The sequence below is a fragment of the Rattus rattus genome, chromosome 1 (assembly GCF_011064425.1).
Source record: "Rattus rattus isolate New Zealand chromosome 1, Rrattus_CSIRO_v1, whole genome shotgun sequence".
In the NCBI taxonomy this organism is placed as follows: Eukaryota; Metazoa; Chordata; class Mammalia; order Rodentia; family Muridae; genus Rattus; species Rattus rattus.
In genome coordinates this window covers 197,162,722-197,185,516 of record NC_046154.1, presented here as the reverse complement: position 1 = coordinate 197,185,516, position 22,795 = coordinate 197,162,722, and the positions used below count along the sequence as shown (strand labels likewise).

The following is a 22,795-nucleotide window of genomic DNA, read 5'->3' as shown; positions in this document are numbered from 1 at the left end:
CTTCCCTTTCTAGAAAGGTTCTGTGTGGGATTTTTGAATTACTTCTAAATGTTGACTGATTCCATATGATTAATACAGGATATTTCCATTGCGGAATCTAAATGTTAGGGTAGCCTTTCATGAGATTATTTAACTGTTCCTCTAACAAGGGCAGGTGGGAAATCAAGAAACAGTGCATTATTTTTGGTGTGTGTTTGAAAGCCCTAGTCTAGTTAAACCAGTTTAAAAATCAGAGATTCAGTGAAAAACAACACTTAAATCCTAAAAATGACAGCAATGAAGACTCCATGTGCGTTCCTGAAGTCATGGGAGGCAGGAGGATCACAGGTTCCAAACTAGCAAGAGGTTACTTAGTTAGGGAGCTCCTTTCTCAAGCGTGTGCAGGGTGACAAACACAGGAGGGAGGGAGGAGAGTAAGTGGCAGAGCACAGTTAAAATCAGAGGGAACGTGATAGGACGCTGTGATTGGACAGACCCTGCTTGGAATTGCAGGGATTGCAGTTGTCTCTTGGTGTTCACCTAATGAGCACTTCTTACGCGTTAGGAGCTTGGCTGTTGTATTTATTATTCTTAGAATTTGAGTTCTCAGCAAATTCTTTTTGAACCAATTTTAGCTGTGCATGTAATTCCAGGTACTCAGGAGGCCAAAGCAAGAGGATGGCCAGACTCATGGCCTACCTGGACAGTTTAGTCAGACCATGGATCAGATTGCTAGCTACTAGAAGAATGGCCCAGAGGGTGAGGGTTTGCCTAACATGTGTGACATCTAGCTCCTTCCCTAGTATTTTGTATACAAAGTAGTAAGTCATTTTAATTTGTGGGTGCTAAGTTTTAGAAACTGTTGCTTCCTTTGTGGAATTCTGTTACTGTATACATCATTCAGTATTGATTTAAAGCATTATCCCATTACTACCTTGTTGGATTTGTATACAATTTTTAAATTAGTTTTCATCTAGCTGTTTACATTTCTGTCTATAAGAAAGGCCTGGGGATGGAGAGATGACTCAGTGGTTAAGAGCGCTAACTGCTCTTCCAGAGGTCCCGAGTTCAAATCCCAGCAACCACATGGTGGCTCACAACCATCTGTAATGAGATCTGATGCCCTCTTCTGGTGTGTCTGAAGACAGCTACAGTGTACTCATGTAAATAAGTTTTTTTTTTAAAATTTTTTTTGAAAAGAAAGGTTTGTAAAAGGTGAGAGATCATTGGCCGACATAAGAGCTTCTAGATTTGTGGTGCAGGTTTATTTATTATTTAACCCTGAGACCTTTGTGAGTGTAAACAGGTCTGTAACAGGTGCTGTGTGCTGAGTGAGATGGCTCAGCAGATAAAAGTGCTTGCTACCAAGCTTGAAGATTTGAATGAAATCACCAGATCCCACATAGTGGAAGAAGAGAGTCAACTCCCACAATTTGTCTTCTGACTACACACACACACACACACACACACACACACACACACACACACACACACACACACACACACACACACGTGTAAGTAATATAGGATGTACAAATGTTTGGCGTAGGAACCTGAAACGTTTGAAGGTTTTTGAGACAGGCCTTCTCTGTGTATCCCTGGCTGTCCTAGAACTTGCTTTGTAGACCAGGCTGGCCTTGAACTTGATCCATCTGCTTCTGCCTCTTGAATGCTGGGGTTAAAAATATGCACCACTGGGCCTGATCGTTTTATCTTTTGATGATCTCTGTGTTTGTATTTATAGTTAAAGAGCTTGGGGAGTGGGGAATGCTGCTTGGTGGTAGAGTTCTTGCCTAGTGTGTGGGTCACTAACTAGTCATCCTAGTGTGTGGGTCACTAACTAGTCATCCCTAACACTGTAAAACTGGGGAAGAAACTTACTCCATGTCCATAAAGGACTTAGTATACAAGCAGATAGGACTGATTGTTCAGTTAGTTTTTCTATTGAAGTAATAAATCACCAGTCAAAGGCAACTTGGAAGGTTTCTATTTCATCGTAGGTTACAGTCCATCGTGGAGCAAAGCTAAGACAGGACTCAAGGCCAGAGCTTAGAGCAGAGACTTGAGATGGCAGCTACTGGCTTCCTCTTGGGGTAACATTCAGCCCAGGCCAGTCTGCTTAGGAACCATCTGCTTAGCATTAATGTTGCCCACCATGGGCCAACCCTTGACATCAGTTGGCAATCGAGAAGCTGCCCATAGCGCTGCCTGCTCACGGCCCAGTTCTAGTACAGGCAGTTCTTCAGTTGAGAATCCTTCTGAACACTGTGAAGAAAGGCTCAGAGGACTCAACTGCCACCAAAAGAAAAGTTGAAAAGTGTTCCACAAATCCCCTTTGACTTAGGGTTTTACTGCTGTGAAGAGGCACCATGACCAAGGCAACCTTACAAGAACAACATTTGACTGGGGCTGTCCCACAGGCTCCGAGGTTCAGTCCATCATCATCAAGGCAGGAGCATGGCAGCATCCAGGCAGGCATGGTGCAGGGGAAGCTGAGTTCTACATCTTGTTCCAAAGGCAAACAGGAGAAGACTGGCAAACAGCCTGGTATAAATTCATTCGTGTGGTTACTGAAGTTCACTCTTATGCAGAACATTTTAATGAGAGAAGCAGGCTGAAAAAGGAAAAATATAAAATGTATGGTTCAAGTAATAAAGGGGCACAGGGACGTAAAATGGAGTTGAAGCCTGTGTTCAAGGAGATAAACAGACTAAGGAAGTGGTGACTTTGGAGCAAGATCCCACCCAGCCAAGCTTAGGTACAAGCATGGTGATACATACCTTTACTCCCAGGAGACAGAGGCATGCAGATCTAGTTCAAGGCCAGCCTGAGACAGAGCAAGTTCCAAGTAGAGAAGTTTAAATCTAGGCATTGTGGTTCACACCTTTGATCCCAGCATTCAAGAGACAAAGAGCCATGTAGATTCTTAAGTTCAAGGTCAAACAAATCAGGACAGCCAAACTCAGGCAGTAAAGGAGTTGGAAAACAGAAAGCTGATGATAATATAATGAAATATTATAGAACCTATGGATATGAAAGGCCATGTTCCAGTTCCAGCAAGCAGCAGAATTTGGCAGCTTTGAGTCAAGAACAGAGGGGGCTAGTGAGACAATTGATGCTGGTTAGCTGCAGCTAAGGAATTAGTGGTGATCAAGAAGAGACAATCACGGGGGTTGGGGATTTAGCTCAGTGGTAGAGCACTTGCCTAGCAAGCGCAAGGTCCCCAGCTCCAAAAAAAAAAAAAAAAGAAGAGACAATCACTGAGGTGAATCTTGGAAGTATTTTCTGAGAGCACAAAGAAATTGTGTTCTAGACATAACCAAAGGTTGTACCTCATGTTCATCTGGACTTGATAATGTGTAAGAGTCACCCAGGTGGTGTTGGTTTTGATGGCAGGAAGGGGTCATGGAGAGCAGCTGAGACACTGTGAGAGATTAGGAAAGGTCATTAGTGAAGGTGCAGTTGACGGCCCAGTACTGAAGGGGTCATGCAAAGAAGTTGAGGCTTGGCACCATGAAAAGAGCCTATGAGAGGCTATTGGTGAAACCTGAAGACCCCAGTGTATTGGAAATGCCAGAACCATGGGGTGATCACCAAGAACAGCAGCAGCAGGGTGTGGAGTGGACTCACCCAGAGGCTAGAGCGCTACAGAAGACAGAGCTGGAGATGGGACCCAAGCCCTTTAGAGGAGCCCAGATGTTGGAACAAGAAGCTGTAATGTTGAAGCTGCCTGAGACCTTAAGATGTTTGTGATATCAGAGCTGTGGCATATCTACTGAGGAAAGCTGTAACAGGGACTGGCACTAGCCAAGGAGAATCGCGCTGCAGTCAACAAAGTTGAAAGGAGTTGGAGATCTGAAGACCGCTTTCACATCAGACATGGAGATACAGAGTTTGGAGTTTGCCCAGATGGTTTTTTTGTTTTGTTTGTTCAAATATTCATTCACTATGGCATTCTGGAATTGCAAAAAGAAGCCATGTCCTTCACCAAAATATCACAAAATTTCTAGGCCACATACTAGTGGTCTTCATTGAAACCTCTTGAACCAGCAGGCTTACACAGTTCAAATCACCCTCAGCACCACCATCTTCCCTATTCCTACTAGGATGACCGATTAAGCTCCCTGCTTAAAGCATTCCATGACTTTTCAAATCGAAAGTCCTCAAATTCCCATTCACACAAACAAAACCTTGGTCAGGCCTATCACAGCAATACCCAAATCCTTGGTACCAGCTTTTGTCTTAGTTAAGGTTTACTGCTGTGAAAACACCATGAGCAAGGCAGCTCTTAAAGGGAAAACATTTAACTGGGGCAGGCTTTCAGTTTGAAGTTCAGTCTGTTATCAAGGCAGGAGCATGGCAGCATCTAGGCAGGCATGGTGCACGAGGAGCTGAGAGTTCTGTAGGCTACTAGGAGACTGACTCCCACGTGGCTCTCATTGCCCATCCCCACAGTGATACTTCCTCTAACAAGGCCACATCTCCAAATAGTGCCATTCCCTGAGTCAAGCATATTCAAACCATCATACCTGTGAAACCTGAAAGATTCTAGAATACTGACTTAATGTGCCAGACTTAATGCAGTTATTCTAATGACTGATAGTGCATTTTAACTAAAGGTAAAACTAAAAAGAGAAACCAGAGACCAGACTGACTTAAATACTCAACTACAACACATTGAGACTGGGGTACCACATATTAGGTCTTTCCCCAAAAAGGATGAGTAATGCTGTTAGTGCTTGTGTAGCTATTCTGCCCAGTTAATTGGTCAGAGGAACAGACAATCTTGTTAACTGTGAAGGCATTGTTAAGATCCCACATTGAGACTGGGCAATGGTATTGACATCTTTTTACTCCCCTACTCAAGGCAAAGTGTTCTTTGTTTAAACCAGTTTTGGGTCAGCCTGGTACACAGAGAAAAAACTGTCTCAAACTTTTTCCCCACTTGTTTATGGTTAAAAATGAAAATATTTTAGGCTACTTGGTAGAATTACCAAATGAAAACACTTCAAAGGAATGAGTGTCATGCTTACAGTCAGTGAAGTGAAGAGATCAAAGATGTCTCATTTCCTCATGACAGAATTTGCCATCTATTTCAGCACAGCTAAGAGTAGAATTGGTAGGTCCTTGTTTGGAGGTTGTTCTAGCAAGGGAGCACTGAAGACCCAGCATTCATCTATTCAGGGAAGGTTGTCTTCAACTGAGGGGGCAGCAGCTTCCATGGAACAGGGAGAGAGGGAGGCGACAGACACCCCTGCAGCTAAGTGGGGTGACTGATGTCACGACCAGATGACCTTCAGATCCGTAAGGTTTCTTTAATGTTAAAAGTTAAACCTGTTAATATGGTGCAACTGAATTCACACTAGAAATGAAGTTGGCCTAGGTTCATTATGAGGGAATGAAGCACTGTAAAACAGTTGTTTCTGTTGGAAGAATCTAAAGTAGGTGTTCATTTCTTCATGTAAAACCCAGTTTTTTTTATATAAGTATTTGTAGTTTGAGGAGAAGATACGTGCTTACTACACTGTTTGAAGAACAAAATTCTTAGGAGGAAACTATCAAGAGCTGTAACAGTGGTGACCTTGAGCAGAGTGCTGTTGGACATACATAGGTTACAATTGTTACTGTTTTAACTAAGAGATGGTGTTGGTGCATGTGCCAGATCCTGTCAGCCAGGTTGGTGCTGGGGGTTGGGGAACAAGTGGGTTCCCCTCTGTGTTGATACTTAGGAGCTGTTTCTTTTTCTATAAAAAATGAGTTTGTTTCTTACTTTTGTCTCAAGGCAGAATATTTATAAGACTGCATAGTAAGTATTAGAAGGAGCCAGAGAGTAAGGATCATTAAGAACACTGAGCCCAGGTTTCAGAGGACCCAGGTCTGATTCTTAGCATCCACAAGGTGGTGTACAACCTTTCTAACTCCAGTTCCAGGGGATCTGGTACCCAATTCTAACATGCAGGAAAGATACCCATCAATCTTTAAAAAAAGTATTAGAATCAGACCACAATGGATTCAAAGGCTGGCTTCCTTCCTAAGTGAGTGACTGTGCTGAAGTTTAAGCTTTACCAATCTCTCCTCTCTCTGAGGGTTGGAAATATAGTGAGACTGCATATGAAGGGGAATCTGTATACTGGGAAATAGGAAGTCATTGGTTTCATTTTGATATACTTATGAAAGAAATGTTAACTGGTAATAAGAAAAGATATTACCTGTGTGGTTAGAAGATGTCTGAGTAGAGAGCCGTTCTTTGCAAGGTAAAGCTGTGGGGTGTTCTAGACTGCGAGAAAAAAATGCAAAACCGAAGGCTCAGAATGGAGCCTTACTTAGTCCTTAGGAAACAAGGGGGCAAAAGAGAAGCAAACAGCACAAGACAGTTGGGTCATTTATGATGTTCGCTAAGCATATGTTTGTGTGTGAATGCCTACCCGATGAGGATGAGGTGGAGTATTAGCCTCTAACCGCGCACCTCTAGCAGCTGGGCTTGGTGGGCATTTCCTCAGTATCACTTTTAGTGATTTATTTCAGCTGGGTGTAGCCCCACTCTCACAGAGATAAAGGGGTTTTCCTTCCATGTTGGCACTGCTATATTTTTAGTATTAATTTTTAACAAAATAAAGTTAATAAGAGAAATGGAAACCATCATGTCAAAGTTAGACAAGACAAGCCAACAGAAAAATAAGTAAGAGTCCCAAGAACAGGCTCAAGACCTGGGACCTACTCATTTATACATGCAGGAGTCCCATGAAAGTACTATGCTGTAAACTATAATAAATACCCACAGGTCCTAGTACAGAGCTGTGTTGGCCCTGTGGTTGTTATGGACGTCCCACTTTTAGAATTGGACTCATCTTTAGTATTGTGTTGTAGGATTTTTAAAACATTTTTATAGCAGTCCATTAACATTTATTTTGTAAATATCTTCTGATTTGATGAACTTTGGTTGTTAATTTTGATCATTTTTGTTTGATTTAACTTATGAAGTGTGTATTTTCTGGTTATTGTTTTGTGTCCTAAGAAACACTTGGTTTGGTTTACAAAGATTTCTCCCAGTCATTACAGTTTTTGTTTTTATATTAGTTCTGAGACTTGTGTGGAACTAATTTTGTGGAAAGTGTAAAGTCAGAGCTGTTCACTTCTTCCTATGTGGATAGGCAGCTGTTGCCTCACCGAGTGTAGGAAATACTGTCCTTTCCCCACTGAGTTGAATTCAGAATTTACTTGGCATCTTTGAAAAAAAATCAATCAAGTATAAAAGTGTGTGTTTTAGACTTTGGTGCTTTATCGACCCATCTGTCTGTTCTTACAACAGTACTGTGCTGTTATGTTGTCATTGTTGAAGGCTTTTCCGCCCTGGTTCTGCTCACTTTTTAAACCAGAGCACTCTGGATGGGGCTGGGATGGGGGTGGGCATTATGTGCATCCCTGGCCATTTTCATTGTTTGCCAGTACAATGTCTGCTATCCCAGATAATGGTTACTTCAGTGCTGAATCTCTCTTTACATCCTGATTGCTGCTGTTTGCTGGGGGTAGGAGTTGGGGGAAGCCCAGGTATGTCATCATCTATCTTCTTGATCATCCTCCACTGAAGCGATTCTCTTAGCTGAACCTGGAGCAGCAGTCTCGCTAGCTGTTTACCCTTGCAGCAGCAGGGCAGCCCTGTCCACTGCTGATTTGCGTAGGTGTCAGAGATCCCAAGGCTGTTACCCATGCTTGTACCACTGCACCGACTGCTCCATCTCCTCTGCCCTCAATTTTATAATTCTGTTTGAGCTCTTTTTTATCGGAGAGCTGACTTTAGGTTTTGCTGATTTTTTTTTTTCTATTGTTTGTTAGGGCTTCATTGGAATTTTCCATTTCCCTTTTAACTTTCTAACATAAACATATATAGTTATAAATTTCACTTTAAGCACACCTTTTGGTACTTTCTCCACATTTTTTTTCTTTTGTGTGCCACGCAAATGATCTACCACCAAACTGTTATCTCCAACCTTTCTTTACAGTGTTTTTAAAGTGTATGTGTGTGTGTGTGTATCTGTGTGGTGCATACGTGTAATATGGATGTGATTGGAGGCCAGAATCGGGTGTAGGTTACCTTCTTTAGTCACACTCTACCTTTTTTTGGAGACTGTCTTACTAGCTATCTGTACTACAACTCACTATATAGACAAGACTGGCCTTGAACTCGGAGATCCGTCTGCTTCTGACTCCCAATGCTGGCATTAAAGGCCTGTGCCACTGCATCCAGGTTGTTCTGGTTTTTTTGAGGCAGTCTTTCTATGTAATCCTGGCGCTGGCTTGGAGCTCAGAGAGATCTACCTGCCTCACCAAATCCACTTTCCCTCTAATTTTTTAAGACAAGATGATTTCTATCTGTGCTGGCCGGCCAGTAAGCTCCAGAGTTCCCAGGCATTGACAGCCACACCCAGCGCGAACAGTAGTGCCAGTTGTAATGACATAGCCAGTTCCCTAGCCTGCCTCCCTTTCTTTTCCCCATCTGTTAACTATTTAGAGGAAATTTAGAATCATCCTGGGGGTGGAGGGTGCCTGTTGATAGTTTTTAGTTTGCTTCCACTGGAGTCAGAAACTATACTCTTAAGATTTTCAGGGCACTGACCTTTAAAACATGTTAATCTACCATATGGTGGGTCTTCATTGATCCATATGTACTTGACAATAAAGTTGATGTCATTGGTTAAGTGGAGATCAGCATAGTTGGTGGTATTATTCAGATTTGTGTCCTCTCTGGTGTTTTGGCTTGAGTTATCTATTGGCTGAGAGGGATCTTAAGATTTCCAACTGTGCTGGTTTTGCATTTCTCTTTAGTAATACCAATTTTCTTTGCATGAATTTTAAAAGTATATGCTGTTAAGATGAAATTACTGATTTTTGTTTAAACAATGAGGAAGCCTTTATTCAAACTCAGCAGTCAGTTGTGATGAGTGTCAAGATTATTACGGTAGGAGAGAGAGCTTGGGCTCACGTATGAGTGAAAGTCTAAGTGGGGATTATAGCTAACATGAGGAGGAGGAGGAAGTTAGGAGATGGAGAATAACAACACAGGAGGAGACATGAGTGAGGGAAAATTATTAACCTATTGCTTGGCTGCCATGCCCAGCCAAGATGGAAGTGGGGGGTTTGGGGGGTTATTGTAAAGAGGACTCTGGGGTTCCTGGATAAAGTTGGACCACCTTAGTTGGTGATTAGTCATACACATTTTGAGTTATTACAACTTTTTGACATTTGAATATTTAAGAGTGCAGAAGTCTTTATCAATGTATATATCATAAATATTGGTATAGTTGGATCTGGATAGGTTGTTCAGTTGTCTTCTGTGTGATTCCCGCCCATACCACTCCTTGTGCTTACGTTAGCAGCAATACTTGAAGTGGCCCAGGGACCTTCTGAGGCAGCCTATTAAAGGTTCAGACAGTCACTAAGGATACTGTGGAGTTGCCTTCTAATTTCTTAAATCTCAAACAGAGAAAGTTTTTAAAAATACAAAGAAGTAGTCTTTACCGGTTTTAAGGATATAATTTGTTACTGTTATTTTCTATGTGTATGCACGCGTGAGTGCACAGGCATGCACATGCATATAGCAAGCATTTTATTAGCTGAGCCATCTCTCTGGCCTCTTGGACTTCTTTTAGTATACATTTCATTTGCTTTAGTTTCTGATCTCTCCATTAGAAGTGGTTGTCTTAAGCATGTACATAATACATTTCAGACACATTTATGCCTGCACTGTGCTCTTCCCACCACCACACCAAGTCCTGTTCCCACCAAGCTTCATGACTTTTGCTGGTCCTTTTATTTGATTGGGGTTGCTTGCTGAGAGCTGTTAAAATAGTTTTCTTTCCTAATTATCCCTTCAAAGCCTGCTACCAAAGAAAATTGACCAATGAAAGATAATACTGAATGTGGAAGTTTTTAGGAAATTGCAAAATAGCACCTTTATAGTTCCTAGTTAATGAGTTTTTACCTCCCCAGCTTGATAGTAAATATTCAGTTCTAGTGTTTTTACCTTCATCATGAATCTTGAGTGACAGTGGTTTCTTGGTGAATGTTCAATCCACCAAGCATGCCCACTGTGTGCTAGCATCTCGGCAGGACTGGAGGAAGGGCTTCTACCCGGGTGGAGGGGTTCGAATAGCAGGAGTAATAGAAACATTAGCAGTATAAAACAGAAGCTGTGCAGAGTGCTTTTTGAGCACATAATAGGTCTAGAAGTTTTCATTATGTTTTTAAATTTTAGATGGGGAATTAAAAGGAACTACAACAATAACAAGAAAGGTCAAAGTTGACAAGGTGACAATGATTGGACCTTTCCTTCTAGGTAAATCCTGTTGGGAGCAGACCTGATGATTAGAGCTGTACGTGTGTTTGAAGGGTTAGTGTGCAGAATAGAAATCATCTTCAGTGTCTTGTTACTCTGCTGGAAATCAATGGGGAAAAATTGGAAACCAACCACAAGGAAACTGCATCAGTCACTTCCCCTTCGTGCTTATTTATTTATGTGTCGTTTATGATAGACGTGTCCATAGTTATATTGACAGTTACAGGACAAGATTAATATTTCTATTTTTTGTTTTGTGTTTATCTAGATGTTAAGAGAATGTCCTTCTTTCTGTTGCAGTCTTGGTCCTTTAGTGAGTAAAGTGAAAGAGTACCAAGTTGAGACGATTGTAGACACCCTCTGTACAAACATGCTTTCTGACAAGGAGCAGCTTCGAGATATTTCCAGTATTGGCCTTAAAACAGTAATTGGAGAACTCCCTCCAGCTTCCAGTGGTAAGCAAGAATGGTTCTTCTTGTTTCCTTTCCACATGGAGATGCATCCCCCCATATTCCAAGGCACAGAGAGGTGATTCAAAGCCTAATTTTTCTTTAACGTTAAATGTAACTTTGGACCCTGTGTCGGTTCTGAAGGGTATTGATGTTGGTGCAGGGTATTCATCGTGTTGCAGTCTACAGCTGCAGCTGAGAGTTACTCTGTGTAGCCTCTGCGGTGGGGGAGAAGATAAGCAGATGCCAGATTCTGATTAGTTTGTAATTCTGGGTTTGATTTAATTTTTTATCAAAGCTCATTGTGTAAAATTCTAAAGCTAAGACATAGGTAATGAAACAGTTCATTTTACTAGTAGCTTTAATTAAGTTTGAGCCCTTTTCAGTTACTTGATAATTTAATAATTAATGAATTTGATAATTAGCTTTTGACCTCTGCTAGAATTATCTAGGTAATGTGAATCTGAGATTGGACTTGACTGCTGTGCTGGTATCTAAATTGGAAGTCTGAAAATTATTGTCCTAACTGCAAATGGAGGAAATTTTCATATCCCTACTTTGTGGGAAGATTTTAAATTGGTAATATCATGTGAGCATTGTTTTCACTCATTAATAAAAACTAATAAGTCACTATCTTATTATTACGATCAGGTCTGTGTCTGTTGCTTCTTAGTCCTCACACCACACAGTTGAAATGTAAAATATACAGAGATTGAATCACCACCCAGAGTTTTGACTTCCTAGTTTGTTAAAGATTCAAACAGTGTGGAGGGTGCTCTGAATGAATGTGACTCAGTGATTAATAAAGCATGCCTGCCATGTATGAGGCTCTGGGTTTCATCCCTAGCGCCACAAGAAGAAAAACAGTTTTCCCATCTGACACTGGCACTGGTTGTGCCTGAGCACACCCGAGCACACCCGAGCACACCTGAGCACACCTGAGCATACCTGAGCATACCTGAGCATGCCTGTGCTGCTTGACTCTCCCTGTCTTCGTTTTCCCTCATGCAAGATGCTCTCATTTGACATTAACAATGTCTTTTTAACTGTGGAGATTCTAACTTTCACAGTGAGTTACCTCTTCTCCTTTTCCTGGCATTTGTAAAACATGACCTACTTTAAATTGAGGGGGTGCAGCGTGTATGCACACAGCATCTCCCCCTGTGGTCAAGTGACTGATTAAACACCTGCTGTTTTTCTTGTAAAGCAACTGTTGAAGTATTGGAGTGCAAACTCAACAGAACTTAGAGGCTGTTGCTAGAGAGGACTGAGGAATAGAGAAATTGTGATGCTTTCCATCTAGAGATTTGTTTGCCATAAACTACAGGCTCCATGGCCAGCCTTCATTTAGAAGTTAGTTGCCTAGCAAGATCTGAAAAGTGGTATTTTTCACATTCCTGTAACCCTTTTGCAGCTATTATCTTCTGATTCTTGGTCAGGTCTAATAAGGTATTTTTAACTTTTTCTTAGCAAATATCTCTTAAGTACTTTGAATTTTAGTCTGTTGACTATTGGTAGCTAGTGCGGATATGGACTTAACACACCTGCAATTTTTATTTACTTTTGCAGGCTCTGCATTAGCTGCTAATGTATGTAAAAAGATTACTGGACGCCTTACCAGTGCAATAGCAAAGCAGGAAGATGTTTCTGTTCAGCTAGAAGCTTTAGATATTATGGCTGATATGTTGAGCAGGTAAGTGTGTCCACTGTACATTTGTCATAATGTATTACAAATATGCTTGTCACTGAAATCTTTCTCTAGTTAGTATAGTAGAGCTTGGCCTAGGTTTCCGAGGTTGGGTAAAGGAAACGTAAGGTATACCTAGACATCACGGGTGTACTGTGATTGGGTGGTTTTTAGTGGTTCCTGTTTATTATTGTTGTTCTGTCCATTCATCTGCTTATGTGAGGAAATGCTTTACCAGAAGTCACAAGTGTGCAGCTAACAATCTCCAGCCTTTAGCAGCCATGTTTATACTGCATGTCTGAGGGTGGGGAGCTTGGGTTTTATTCACTGACTGCTTTCCTACTTTCTTTGGCGTTGGCTGCTTGCTGAGAAATAGATTTGCGCTACTCCTGAGGAAGTGAATCTTTCAGGGTACTCCAGTTTCAGTGTATTCTTGTTTCTAATAATGATTAAAGCTCCCTTACTTGTGGGTATTATTTGTAGTTAGTTTTGTTTAGTTTAGAAATACTTGGGTGTTTGACACAGAAAAATGTGTGTATATTAACTATCTGCAGTGAGGGGTTCTCATTACCCTGACACACAGGACAGGGCACAGTTCTTAGACTTTTACTCTAGGAGATGAGACGGGAAAAAGCTGAAAAGCCAAGTCCTGCCAAGAGTGGGACTGTCAGCGAAGATTTTGTGGAAGTAGTGGGGTTTAAAGACAAGGCGGCACTGGGTTAGCACATGTGCTGAGACATGGAGTGCACACGTGCGAGAGTACTGAAGCAGAGGCACTGTGAGCTCATTGGCCACGACATGGAGTGAACACAAAGAAGTCCTTTGAACCGGGGTCTGCTGGGGTGAGCTTTAGGTGTGTGGAGGTGTGTTTAACTGATGAGCAGTGACACCCTCATGTGATTCTCTTACCGCACAGTTGGCATAAGATGCTATGAAATCTGTTGCCTGATTTAGCTGTGCGTGTTGAGGTGATTGGGAAAGGCAATTTTGGGAACAAGTGAACAATAAAATTGGGTATGAGATGGACAGAGAAAGAACAAGAGAGAAGGAGGTGAAGAGATGCCAGGCTTTTGGTGGTGTAGGCGCTCAGAAACAAGACTCTAGGTAGAAAACATTGAAGTCTTAGAGGAAAACAAGATCATTGCGCGTTTTGTTTTATTTGGTGTTTTGCCAGCCATTTGGTTAATGAGCCTGAAATAGGTGATAGGGCCTCACTTCTAGGAGTTATTTGGGGAAACACATCTCAGATCTAGATACATTTAGCTTAGGATTTTAAGTTGCATTGGAAGGAATAGTGGAAGTTAAGCTTTCATTGTGAGTTCCCATTTGTCTCCCCAGTTTGTTCAGAGTTTAGACATACTTATTACTAATGCTCTGTCATGTTGAATTTATGTTTTTGTTTCTTTGTTTCCCTTTTTCTTAAGGCAAGGAGGACTGCTTGTTAATTTCCATCCTTCAATTCTGACCTGTCTACTTCCCCAGCTGACTAGCCCTAGACTTGCAGTCAGGAAAAGAACAATTATTGCTCTTGGTCACCTAGTTATGAGCTGCGGAAACATAGTTTTTGTAGACCTTATTGAACATCTGTTGTCAGAGTTGTCCAAAAATGACTCCATGTCAACAACAAGGACCTACATACAGTGTATTGCTGCTATTAGTAGGCAAGCTGGCCATAGAATAGGTAAGACATTTCAGAGTTATCTCTCTGTTTCAACTCTGTGTGCATTTGTCGGTGTGCGTGTATGCCCGTGTGTGTGCGCGCATGTGCATGTAACCCATCATGTATGTGGAGATGAGAGGGGAACTCTGGAGGCATATTTATTTCTTCACCTGTACAGGGGTTTCAGTATTCAGGCCTCCAGGCTTCTGCAGGCTCCTGTGCCCTCTGAGCCCATCACTGGCTGGCCCCCTAAAATTGTTTACACAATTTTTTTTTAAAGTGTATAGATTTAAGAGGCAATATGTTTTCCCTAGGTGAATACCTTGAAAAGATAATTCCTTTGGTGGTAAAATTTTGTAATGTAGATGATGATGAATTAAGAGAATACTGCATTCAAGCTTTTGAATCATTTGTGAGAAGGTAAGTTTTTAAGATCTATTTATTTAATTTCCCCCTGAAGAGCAGCATAGTCACTAAGATGAAGTAAAGAGAGAGCATAGCGCTTCACATACTTGTTTTTCCATTGAATAGTGATTGGTTGCTGAGAGGATGTTTGTAGGAAACACCACCTTACTGTTATAAACTCTGGTAGACTCATCTACTTTGAAAACATTTAGCATTGTTAGAACTTAAGACAGTCATACTTTTTTTTGTTTACTTTTGTCTCTAAGAAGAAAGAAATGCCAGAGTAATTTGCCTATATAGTGAATCTTAATTTGGAAGCTTGACTCTGATTTTCTTTACATCTTAATAAAAATTGTGTGAAACCAGTATCAGCTGAATATTTGTCTGTGACTAATGTCATTTGTTTGCATGGTACCTTGATCCTAACTGATTTTAGCCTGGCCTTTGCCCTTTTACATCATGGTTTAGAGGAGCATCTTTATATCCAAACTATTTTAAAATATTTTTAAATATTTTTGCTATGTGTATGTCTCCATCATGGGTACTCATAGAAGTCAGCAGAAAGCATCCAATCCCCTGGAACTGGAAGTAAAGGCAGGTGTGAACCTCCATGTGGATGCTGGGGAATTAAGCCCAGGTCCCCTGCAAGGACAGCCAGTGCTTCTAACCACTAAGGTGTCCCCCAGCCTCCATGCCAGATTTTGAAAGTTGGAAATGTTGAAATTCATTTCTGTCAAGTTTACGAAGAACTAAAAAATTGTCCCTTTAATTTTGACTCTGTTGGCATAGCTGCATTTTTATTGATTCTTAGCATACAGAGAGAAGAGCATGCTAAATGAATGTTCACTAATAATTTTACTACTCCCATTTGAACAATATAGTTAAAATGTGTATATGGTACATGTGTGGGGGTGCATATCCTAAAATTAAATATATTTTGAAAGATAAATCTTTTCAAATATGAAGCTCATGGGACAAAAATTTAAGTGGTCAGACCCCACTTTGCTATTATTGCTAACACCTGAGGCAGGGAGGAGAGGACTGTTTTTCTTCCAGTGTGCTTTTAAAGCAGTTTTTATCTTTATATTTAGATGCCCTAAGGAAGTTTATCCTCATGTTTCTACCATTATAAACATTTGTCTAAAATACCTTACCTATGATCCAAATTACAACTATGATGATGAAGATGAAGATGAGAATGCAATGGATGCTGATGGCGGAGATGACGATGACCAAGGTATCCAGTGGTGCACACGGAAGCTGGCTGCTGGGGTGCTCAAGCTTAGAGTCTTAGGCATGGTGTTGGACAACCATTCCACTCTACATTTTTTATAAAATGTTTTGTTTTTTTTTTTTAATTAATCTAAATATACATATTCAGAGTAGTTTGGTTGGTATTAAAAAATCCTCCATATTATTTGGGTCACTGTTAAATGTTGATGAACACTGAGCGTGTCCGTGGCTTTATGTGGTACAGTCAGGCTGACTGTGGGCATAGACAGCTACTGCTGTTTGGTTTGGACAATAGTGATATATGGAAATGGGTAGATACCAAGTGTATGGGTTGATGGGTCCTGTTATTCTTATGAAACTTTTTAATTTGATTGTGTAAATATATGCAATAACTTTAAAATAACTTACAGAATCTATAATTAAACTCATCTAAAAAAGAAGCACACAGACACACCCACCTCAATCTATTCTTCCAGCAAGTACTTCCCATCCCCTCTACAATAGACCTCCACACGCACTCGCTCGCCGTTAAGTTCATTCCCTACCCTCTGTCTTGAGTGCAGTCCAGTCATGGACAGGGCTGCAAAGGCTGCAGTTGTTAAGCTTTCACTGCCTTATCACCACCTCTGCCGCCTGTCTGCTTTCTATTCTAGTTCTTAGTAACCTCTAACCCCTAAACAGATGTGCCTGACTCCTTGTGCTTACCCATAGTGCTTCATTTTCTTTGGACATCATCTCACTATGTAAGCTGAATTGTTCAATTAGTTTGGTATTCTGTTGTTAAATGGTGAGCATTTTCTAATGAAGGACAGATGTCCGGATTGATAAAAGTTGAAAAAATGTTTTTGTTCCAGTAGCACAAAAGGTTCAATGAAAAGCTATGTATGAAGCCAGTGACAAGATTCTTTCTTCTCACAGAAAACTAATCATAACTATTCTTTTTACTAGACCTATAATCAACCATATTGGTTTTGTAGCTTTCTTATAAATGCTCATTGGTTTTTCTCCTGCTGAGTCTTGACTTTGGTTCAAAGCCTGAGGAATTTGAGTTTAGACAGATTCAATGAGACAATTGTAAGCAAGCCACAGTTGATTAACTGTGTAACAAGACAGAGCTTAGCTAATTAAAACAGTCATGGCTGTAGCAAGTTCTGTGTCTTTTTACATTCTCCTCTTTAAAACACCTATTGCCATAGATGCTAAGCTGTTTTAAGTAAGTGTCTTGGTTAAGAACACTAGCTCACTGTGTGTGCTGAATTATGTACTCTGTACCATTAATAGCCTGTTCCACATTGAAACTTCCCTTTAGGGAGTGACGATGAATACAGTGATGACGATGACATGAGTTGGAAAGTGAGGCGTGCGGCTGCCAAGTGCCTGGACGCCGTAGTTAGCACACGGCATGAGATGCTCCCGGAATTCTACAAGACCGTCTCTCCTGCACTGATATCCAGATTTAAAGAGCGCGAAGAGAATGTAAAGGCAGATGTTTTTCATGCATACCTTTCTCTTTTGAAGCAAACTCGTCCAGTACAAAGTTGGCTGTGCGACCCTGATGCAATGGAGCAAGGAGAAACACCCTTAACAATGCTTCAGAGTCAGGTCAGTGTACGCATGTGCTCGAAAGCCACCAACAGTAGTGTTGTATGAGTTGTTCTTAAGGAAAGAAAACACGAGTGCCGGGTCATTTAGGGAAACTCCCCAAGTTAATGGGTTCTCGTATTACTTGTTAACCATTGATTGTTGTGAACCACCATTACTTATAACCAAAGGATGGTGTAAAAGTGGGTGGATGGATGGATGGATGGATGGACGAACAGATGGATGAACATAGAAGCACTGAGCATTCTGAGAATTCTTGTCTATTTCTTAGATCATTTTTATTTGTGAGATTTATCCTGTGTTAGAGAAAAAGTGTTTAATTTCATTCTACATTTTCATTGCTTGATTAGCATTTGGGGGGTCTCTGTTTATAGCCTTGTATCTATGACTTGTTAGTAAAGATTACAGTCTTGCTAAAGATTAGAACGTTTAGATTAGATATCTGAATTTTATCCCCACTGCTTATACCTTTGAGTGATGGTGTCATCTATTGCAATAGCAAACTAAAAAAAGGAAAAAAATGCCCAGTTTGCTGGGTTACCCCACACACACAATTTTCTCTCTACTGTTTTTTTCTATTTATAAATTATTTGCTTAAAGTTTTAGTTGGAAATTATTTTATTTAGTGGAAACTTGTGCTTGTCAGGAAGCTTTTCTACAGTTTCTCAAAGCTGTCGAGCAAATAGAGCTAGAAATGAGTATGTACAGTGTGTGCAGTAGACTTAAACTTGCTTCCTACACTGGTGCCTGTCTGAGCTGAGTTGGAAGTGAGACAGAAAGAAGATTGTTGCGCTCCTTTCCTGTGAGTTGTTACAGTGTGTGAAGGACGGACCTTTGGGTCAGCTAGCTAATGACTATTATAATTGCAGGTTCCCAACATTGTTAAAGCCCTACATAAACAGATGAAAGAAAAAAGTGTAAAGACCCGACAGTGTTGTTTTAACATGTTAACTGAACTGGTAAATGTGTTGCCTGGGGCACTAACCCAACACATTCCTGTACTTGTACCAGGTACGTCTTTGGGTACTTACTAAGCACTTCTTGTTTTTAGCACTTAAGTAAACTTGAATAAATGTTTCACTTACAAGAGAAGTTTGATAATTTGTACCTACAAATTTTTAATCTGACCATTTTGAACACATGAAGTTAGATCCTTATAAGAAATGGGACTTAATATTTTCTATAGGTTTTTATGCTTCTCCCATGCTAGAAATTATATAATGCAGATGGAGATTCTAACAGTCTCGGAAGGGTGGCCTTTGAGTCTTTTGGAAAATTGTGTAGAAATGATGGGATGTTTTGTTGGCTTTCAGGAATCATTTTCTCACTCAATGATAAGTCCAGCTCATCGAATCTGAAGATTGATGCGTTGTCCTGTCTGTATGTGATCCTCTGTAACCACTCTCCGCAAGTTTTCCACCCGCATGTTCAGGCTTTGGTCCCTCCAGTGGTGGCTTGTGTTGGTGACCCATTTTACAAGATCACATCAGAAGCCCTTCTTGTCACTCAGCAGCTTGTCAAAGTGATCCGTCCTCTGGACCAACCCTCCTCCTTCGATGCAACGCCTTACATCAAAGATCTCTTCACCTGTACAATTAAGCGCTTAAAAGCAGCTGACATTGATCAGGAAGTCAAGGAGAGGGCTATTTCCTGTATGGGACAGATTATTTGCAATCTTGGAGACAATTTGGGCCCTGACTTATCAAATACACTTCAGATTTTCTTGGAGAGACTCAAGAATGAAATCACCCGGCTAACGACAGTGAAAGCACTGACCCTGATTGCTGGGTCACCTTTGAAGATAGATCTGAGGCCTGTGCTGGGAGAGGGAGTCCCTATCCTTGCTTCATTTCTCAGGAAAAATCAGAGAGCTTTGAAACTGGGGACCCTCTCTGCCCTAGATATTCTCATTAAAAACTATAGTGACAGCTTGACGGCCGCCATGATTGATGCAGTTCTAGATGAGCTCCCTCCTCTTATCAGCGAAAGTGATATGCATGTGTCCCAGATGGCTATCAGCTTCCTTACTACCCTGGCAAAAGTATATCCCTCCTCCCTTTCAAAGATAAGCGGATCTATTCTCAATGAACTGATTGGACTTGTAAGGTCACCTCTGCTGCAGGGAGGAGCTCTTAGTGCCATGCTAGACTTCTTCCAAGCTTTGGTTGTCACTGGAACAAACAATCTAGGATACATGGATTTGCTGCGCATGCTAACGGGTCCAGTTTACTCTCAGAGCACAGCTCTTACTCATAAGCAGTCTTACTATTCCATTGCCAAATGTGTAGCTGCCCTTACTCGAGCATGCCCTAAAGAGGGACCGGCTGTGGTAGGTCAGTTTATTCAAGATGTCAAGAACTCCAGGTCTACAGATTCCATTCGTCTCTTAGCGCTCCTTTCTCTAGGAGAAGTTGGACACCATATTGACTTAAGTGGGCAGTTGGAGCTAAAATCTGTAATATTAGAGGCTTTCTCCTCTCCTAGTGAAGAAGTTAAATCAGCTGCATCCTATGCGTTAGGCAGCATCAGTGTAGGCAACCTCCCTGAGTATCTGCCATTTGTACTACAAGAAATAACCAGTCAGCCCAAAAGGCAGTACCTGCTGCTGCATTCCCTGAAGGAAATCATTAGCTCTGCGTCAGTGGTCGGCCTTAAGCCGTATGTCGAGAACATCTGGGCCTTGCTGCTAAAGCACTGTGAGTGCGCGGAGGAGGGCACCAGAAATGTCGTTGCCGAGTGTCTAGGGAAGCTCACTCTTATTGATCCTGAAACTCTCCTCCCTCGGCTTAAAGGGTATTTGATATCAGGTGAGTATCAAGAGTTTCTCATAAGTTTGACAGTTCGTTGCCTAGAAAGATGATGCCTAATGAGGAACTACTGTCTGCTTTAAAAAAAAAAAAAAAAAAAAGCCGTGTTTAAAGCCCTGTATGTGATGAGAAAGCCCTGACTGGTGAGCGTTATGATATGAGTCTTAGTCAGAGGTGCTTTGTTCCTCAGAAGGACGACGTCTAATTGGGTAATGTTTAAATACATGTGATCTAGTTCTCCATGCTGACTGCATTTTAATGTTTGACTTAAAATGTAGAAAAAACAACTCTTGAATTTAATATGAAAACCTCGGAATACTTTTTGTATTAAAATTGCAGAAATTACTGAGCTTAAAGGCAAATAAATGAGAAAAGATTTTTGGTTTGTCAGTGTTTACCCAAATAGAATAAATAGGTAATAATTCATAAAAGAGTTAATAGTGTTTAATTAAAATTTTTCTTGATCATTATACACTTAACCAGCTCTGTTTGTGAGGGTTAGGTCCTCTATTGCCACTTCCCTGGGTCACCTCCTTTGTAGAGGACAGTTTTTTTTAAAAAAAAGTCTAGTAAGCTTTTTTTTGTTTTGGTTTTTTGTTTGTTTGTTTGTTTTGGGTTTTCTTGTTTTTTAAGTATCCTGAGAGTTAGAAGACAGCTTTTGGGGACAGTGATATGATAGTTTTACAGTGTTGAAGACAGTGGTGGTTCTGTGACAGTTTTAGAATGTCATTCATGGACACTGAGTGAGCGCATACCGATGGACTTGCCATTGCTGTGTTTCTATTAGGGTCATCCTATGCCAGAAGCTCAGTGGTTACAGCTGTGAAGTTCACTATTTCTGACCACCCTCAGCCCATTGATCCACTGCTCAAGAACTGCATAGGTGAGTGGCCGCTTACAGACGCTTACTGCCTAGCTACTCTGGAAACATGCAGAGCTTTATCACGTGACAACCAAGGCTGTCACTGAACATTTTTGTAACTGGGGAAGTAACACATACACGAGATAATTCTTTTATTATAAAGGTATGTATAATGTATGGTTTTCTAAGTTGAGCAAATTATATTTATATAGGCTCTCTTTATCAGCAAGTACTACCAGATTTTGTTCATCACTGAAGTATGTAAATATGTCAGCATATCCCAACAGTCAGTGTAGTTGATAATCATATTTGGTCATTTTTTAAATCACTTTATATCCCACTCACTGTCCCACCCTCCTTCCTGGTCACCTACATTTGGTAATGTCTTAATCAAGCAAATGGATGCTAAACTCTGACTAGTCAGAACCTTTCTCCCAGTATAAATGAGTTTTACTTGAATCTCAGTTTTTAATGCTTGTCTTGTTGGGTTGTGGTTTCCTCGTCACACTCCCATGCGCTTACAGAGCGTTGTCAGGTCCTGCCTGTCTGTTCTCTGCATTATTGCTGCTTAGAGTGACTATCAGTGAAGAGTGCACACGTTCGACACCAGTAGTTCATTTCCATGCTGTTGAAATAGTTTTTGGCTCATTTAATCTTGTGTCTGGCTTTTCTTTGACCTCCATTTTTATTTTCTTGAAATAGCAGCGATACCCACAATAATAAGTCAGTTTAGAGAAAACACTTGGTGAATTGAGCTTTAAGCATGGCATGAGTGGGTTGTTTCTCTTACAATTTTTAAGGTGATTTTCTAAAAACGTTGGAAGACCCAGATTTGAACGTAAGAAGAGTGGCCTTGGTCACATTCAATTCTGCAGCCCATAACAAGCCGTCACTGATACGGGACCTTCTGGATTCTGTTCTTCCACATCTTTACAATGAGACAAAAGTTAGGAAGGAACTTATAAGAGAGGTGAGTGCACTAGATCGCATCACTCCCCTGCACCCACCTTTGCATCGCCACACGCTTGCATATCCCTTCTTGTTTACAGGTAGAGATGGGCCCGTTTAAGCACACGGTTGATGACGGCCTGGACATTAGAAAGGCAGCTTTTGAGTGTATGTACACACTTCTAGACAGCTGTCTTGACAGACTGGATATCTTTGAATTTCTAAATCATGTGGAAGATGGTTTGAAGGACCATTATGATATTAAGGTAGGATGTTTGTGAATGTCTGTACAATGACTTAGTAGACTTTGATGAAACAACTTTTATGCTTGCAATTTACTTAGCTATGTAAGTAAGAAATTAATACATTTACCAATGTCTTACAAACTCTATGTGCAGAAGCAGTAGAAGACAATTTAATAAGAGAAAGTCAAACCCTGTTTTTACCTAAGAAGGAAGGGAAGTGGACCCCAAATGTTTAAGAAACTCATTTTCAGCCTTCTTAATAATGTCTACCCATAGTTTTTGGCTCAGAATCAGACATATTTTAATGCTGAAAGTGCAGATCTGTGACCTTACAGACCTATCTTGATGAGTAGCTAGCCACCAGTTTTCTTACTTTCCCTTCAGTGTCTTGAGATTTCTTGGGCTGTATTTCAGCCTAGGCTGAGTGTTAACCTTTGTTTACCTTTTTACTTCAATACAAGACAAGCTGTGGTAATAGCAGGAGTTATGTTGGAGGCTGACCTGGCCCTCCCCCTCAGATACCCTGCACGCTGCAGAGGCCTTGGAACAGAGAGAGTCATGTTGCCTCTTAGGTTTAGAGCGTGT

At 40.9% G+C, this 22,795-nt stretch overlaps 1 protein-coding gene across 1 annotated transcript in view; it reads left to right on the top strand.

Moving 5' to 3' along the window:
• Cand1 (cullin associated and neddylation dissociated 1) overlaps positions 1-22,795 on the top strand; it is a 41,610-nt gene that overhangs the window by 11,441 nt on the left and 7,374 nt on the right. Inside the window, exons 3-13 of the mRNA XM_032912957.1 lie at positions 10,613-10,767; positions 12,331-12,454; positions 13,873-14,129; positions 14,423-14,528; positions 15,605-15,750; positions 17,056-17,348; positions 18,218-18,359; positions 18,662-20,155; positions 20,943-21,038; positions 21,818-21,987; positions 22,067-22,231. Of these exons, the coding sequence (XP_032768848.1) occupies positions 10,613-10,767; positions 12,331-12,454; positions 13,873-14,129; positions 14,423-14,528; positions 15,605-15,750; positions 17,056-17,348; positions 18,218-18,359; positions 18,662-20,155; positions 20,943-21,038; positions 21,818-21,987; positions 22,067-22,231 (3,148 nt within the window). The remainder of the gene's footprint in view (positions 1-10,612; positions 10,768-12,330; positions 12,455-13,872; positions 14,130-14,422; positions 14,529-15,604; positions 15,751-17,055; positions 17,349-18,217; positions 18,360-18,661; positions 20,156-20,942; positions 21,039-21,817; positions 21,988-22,066; positions 22,232-22,795) is intronic.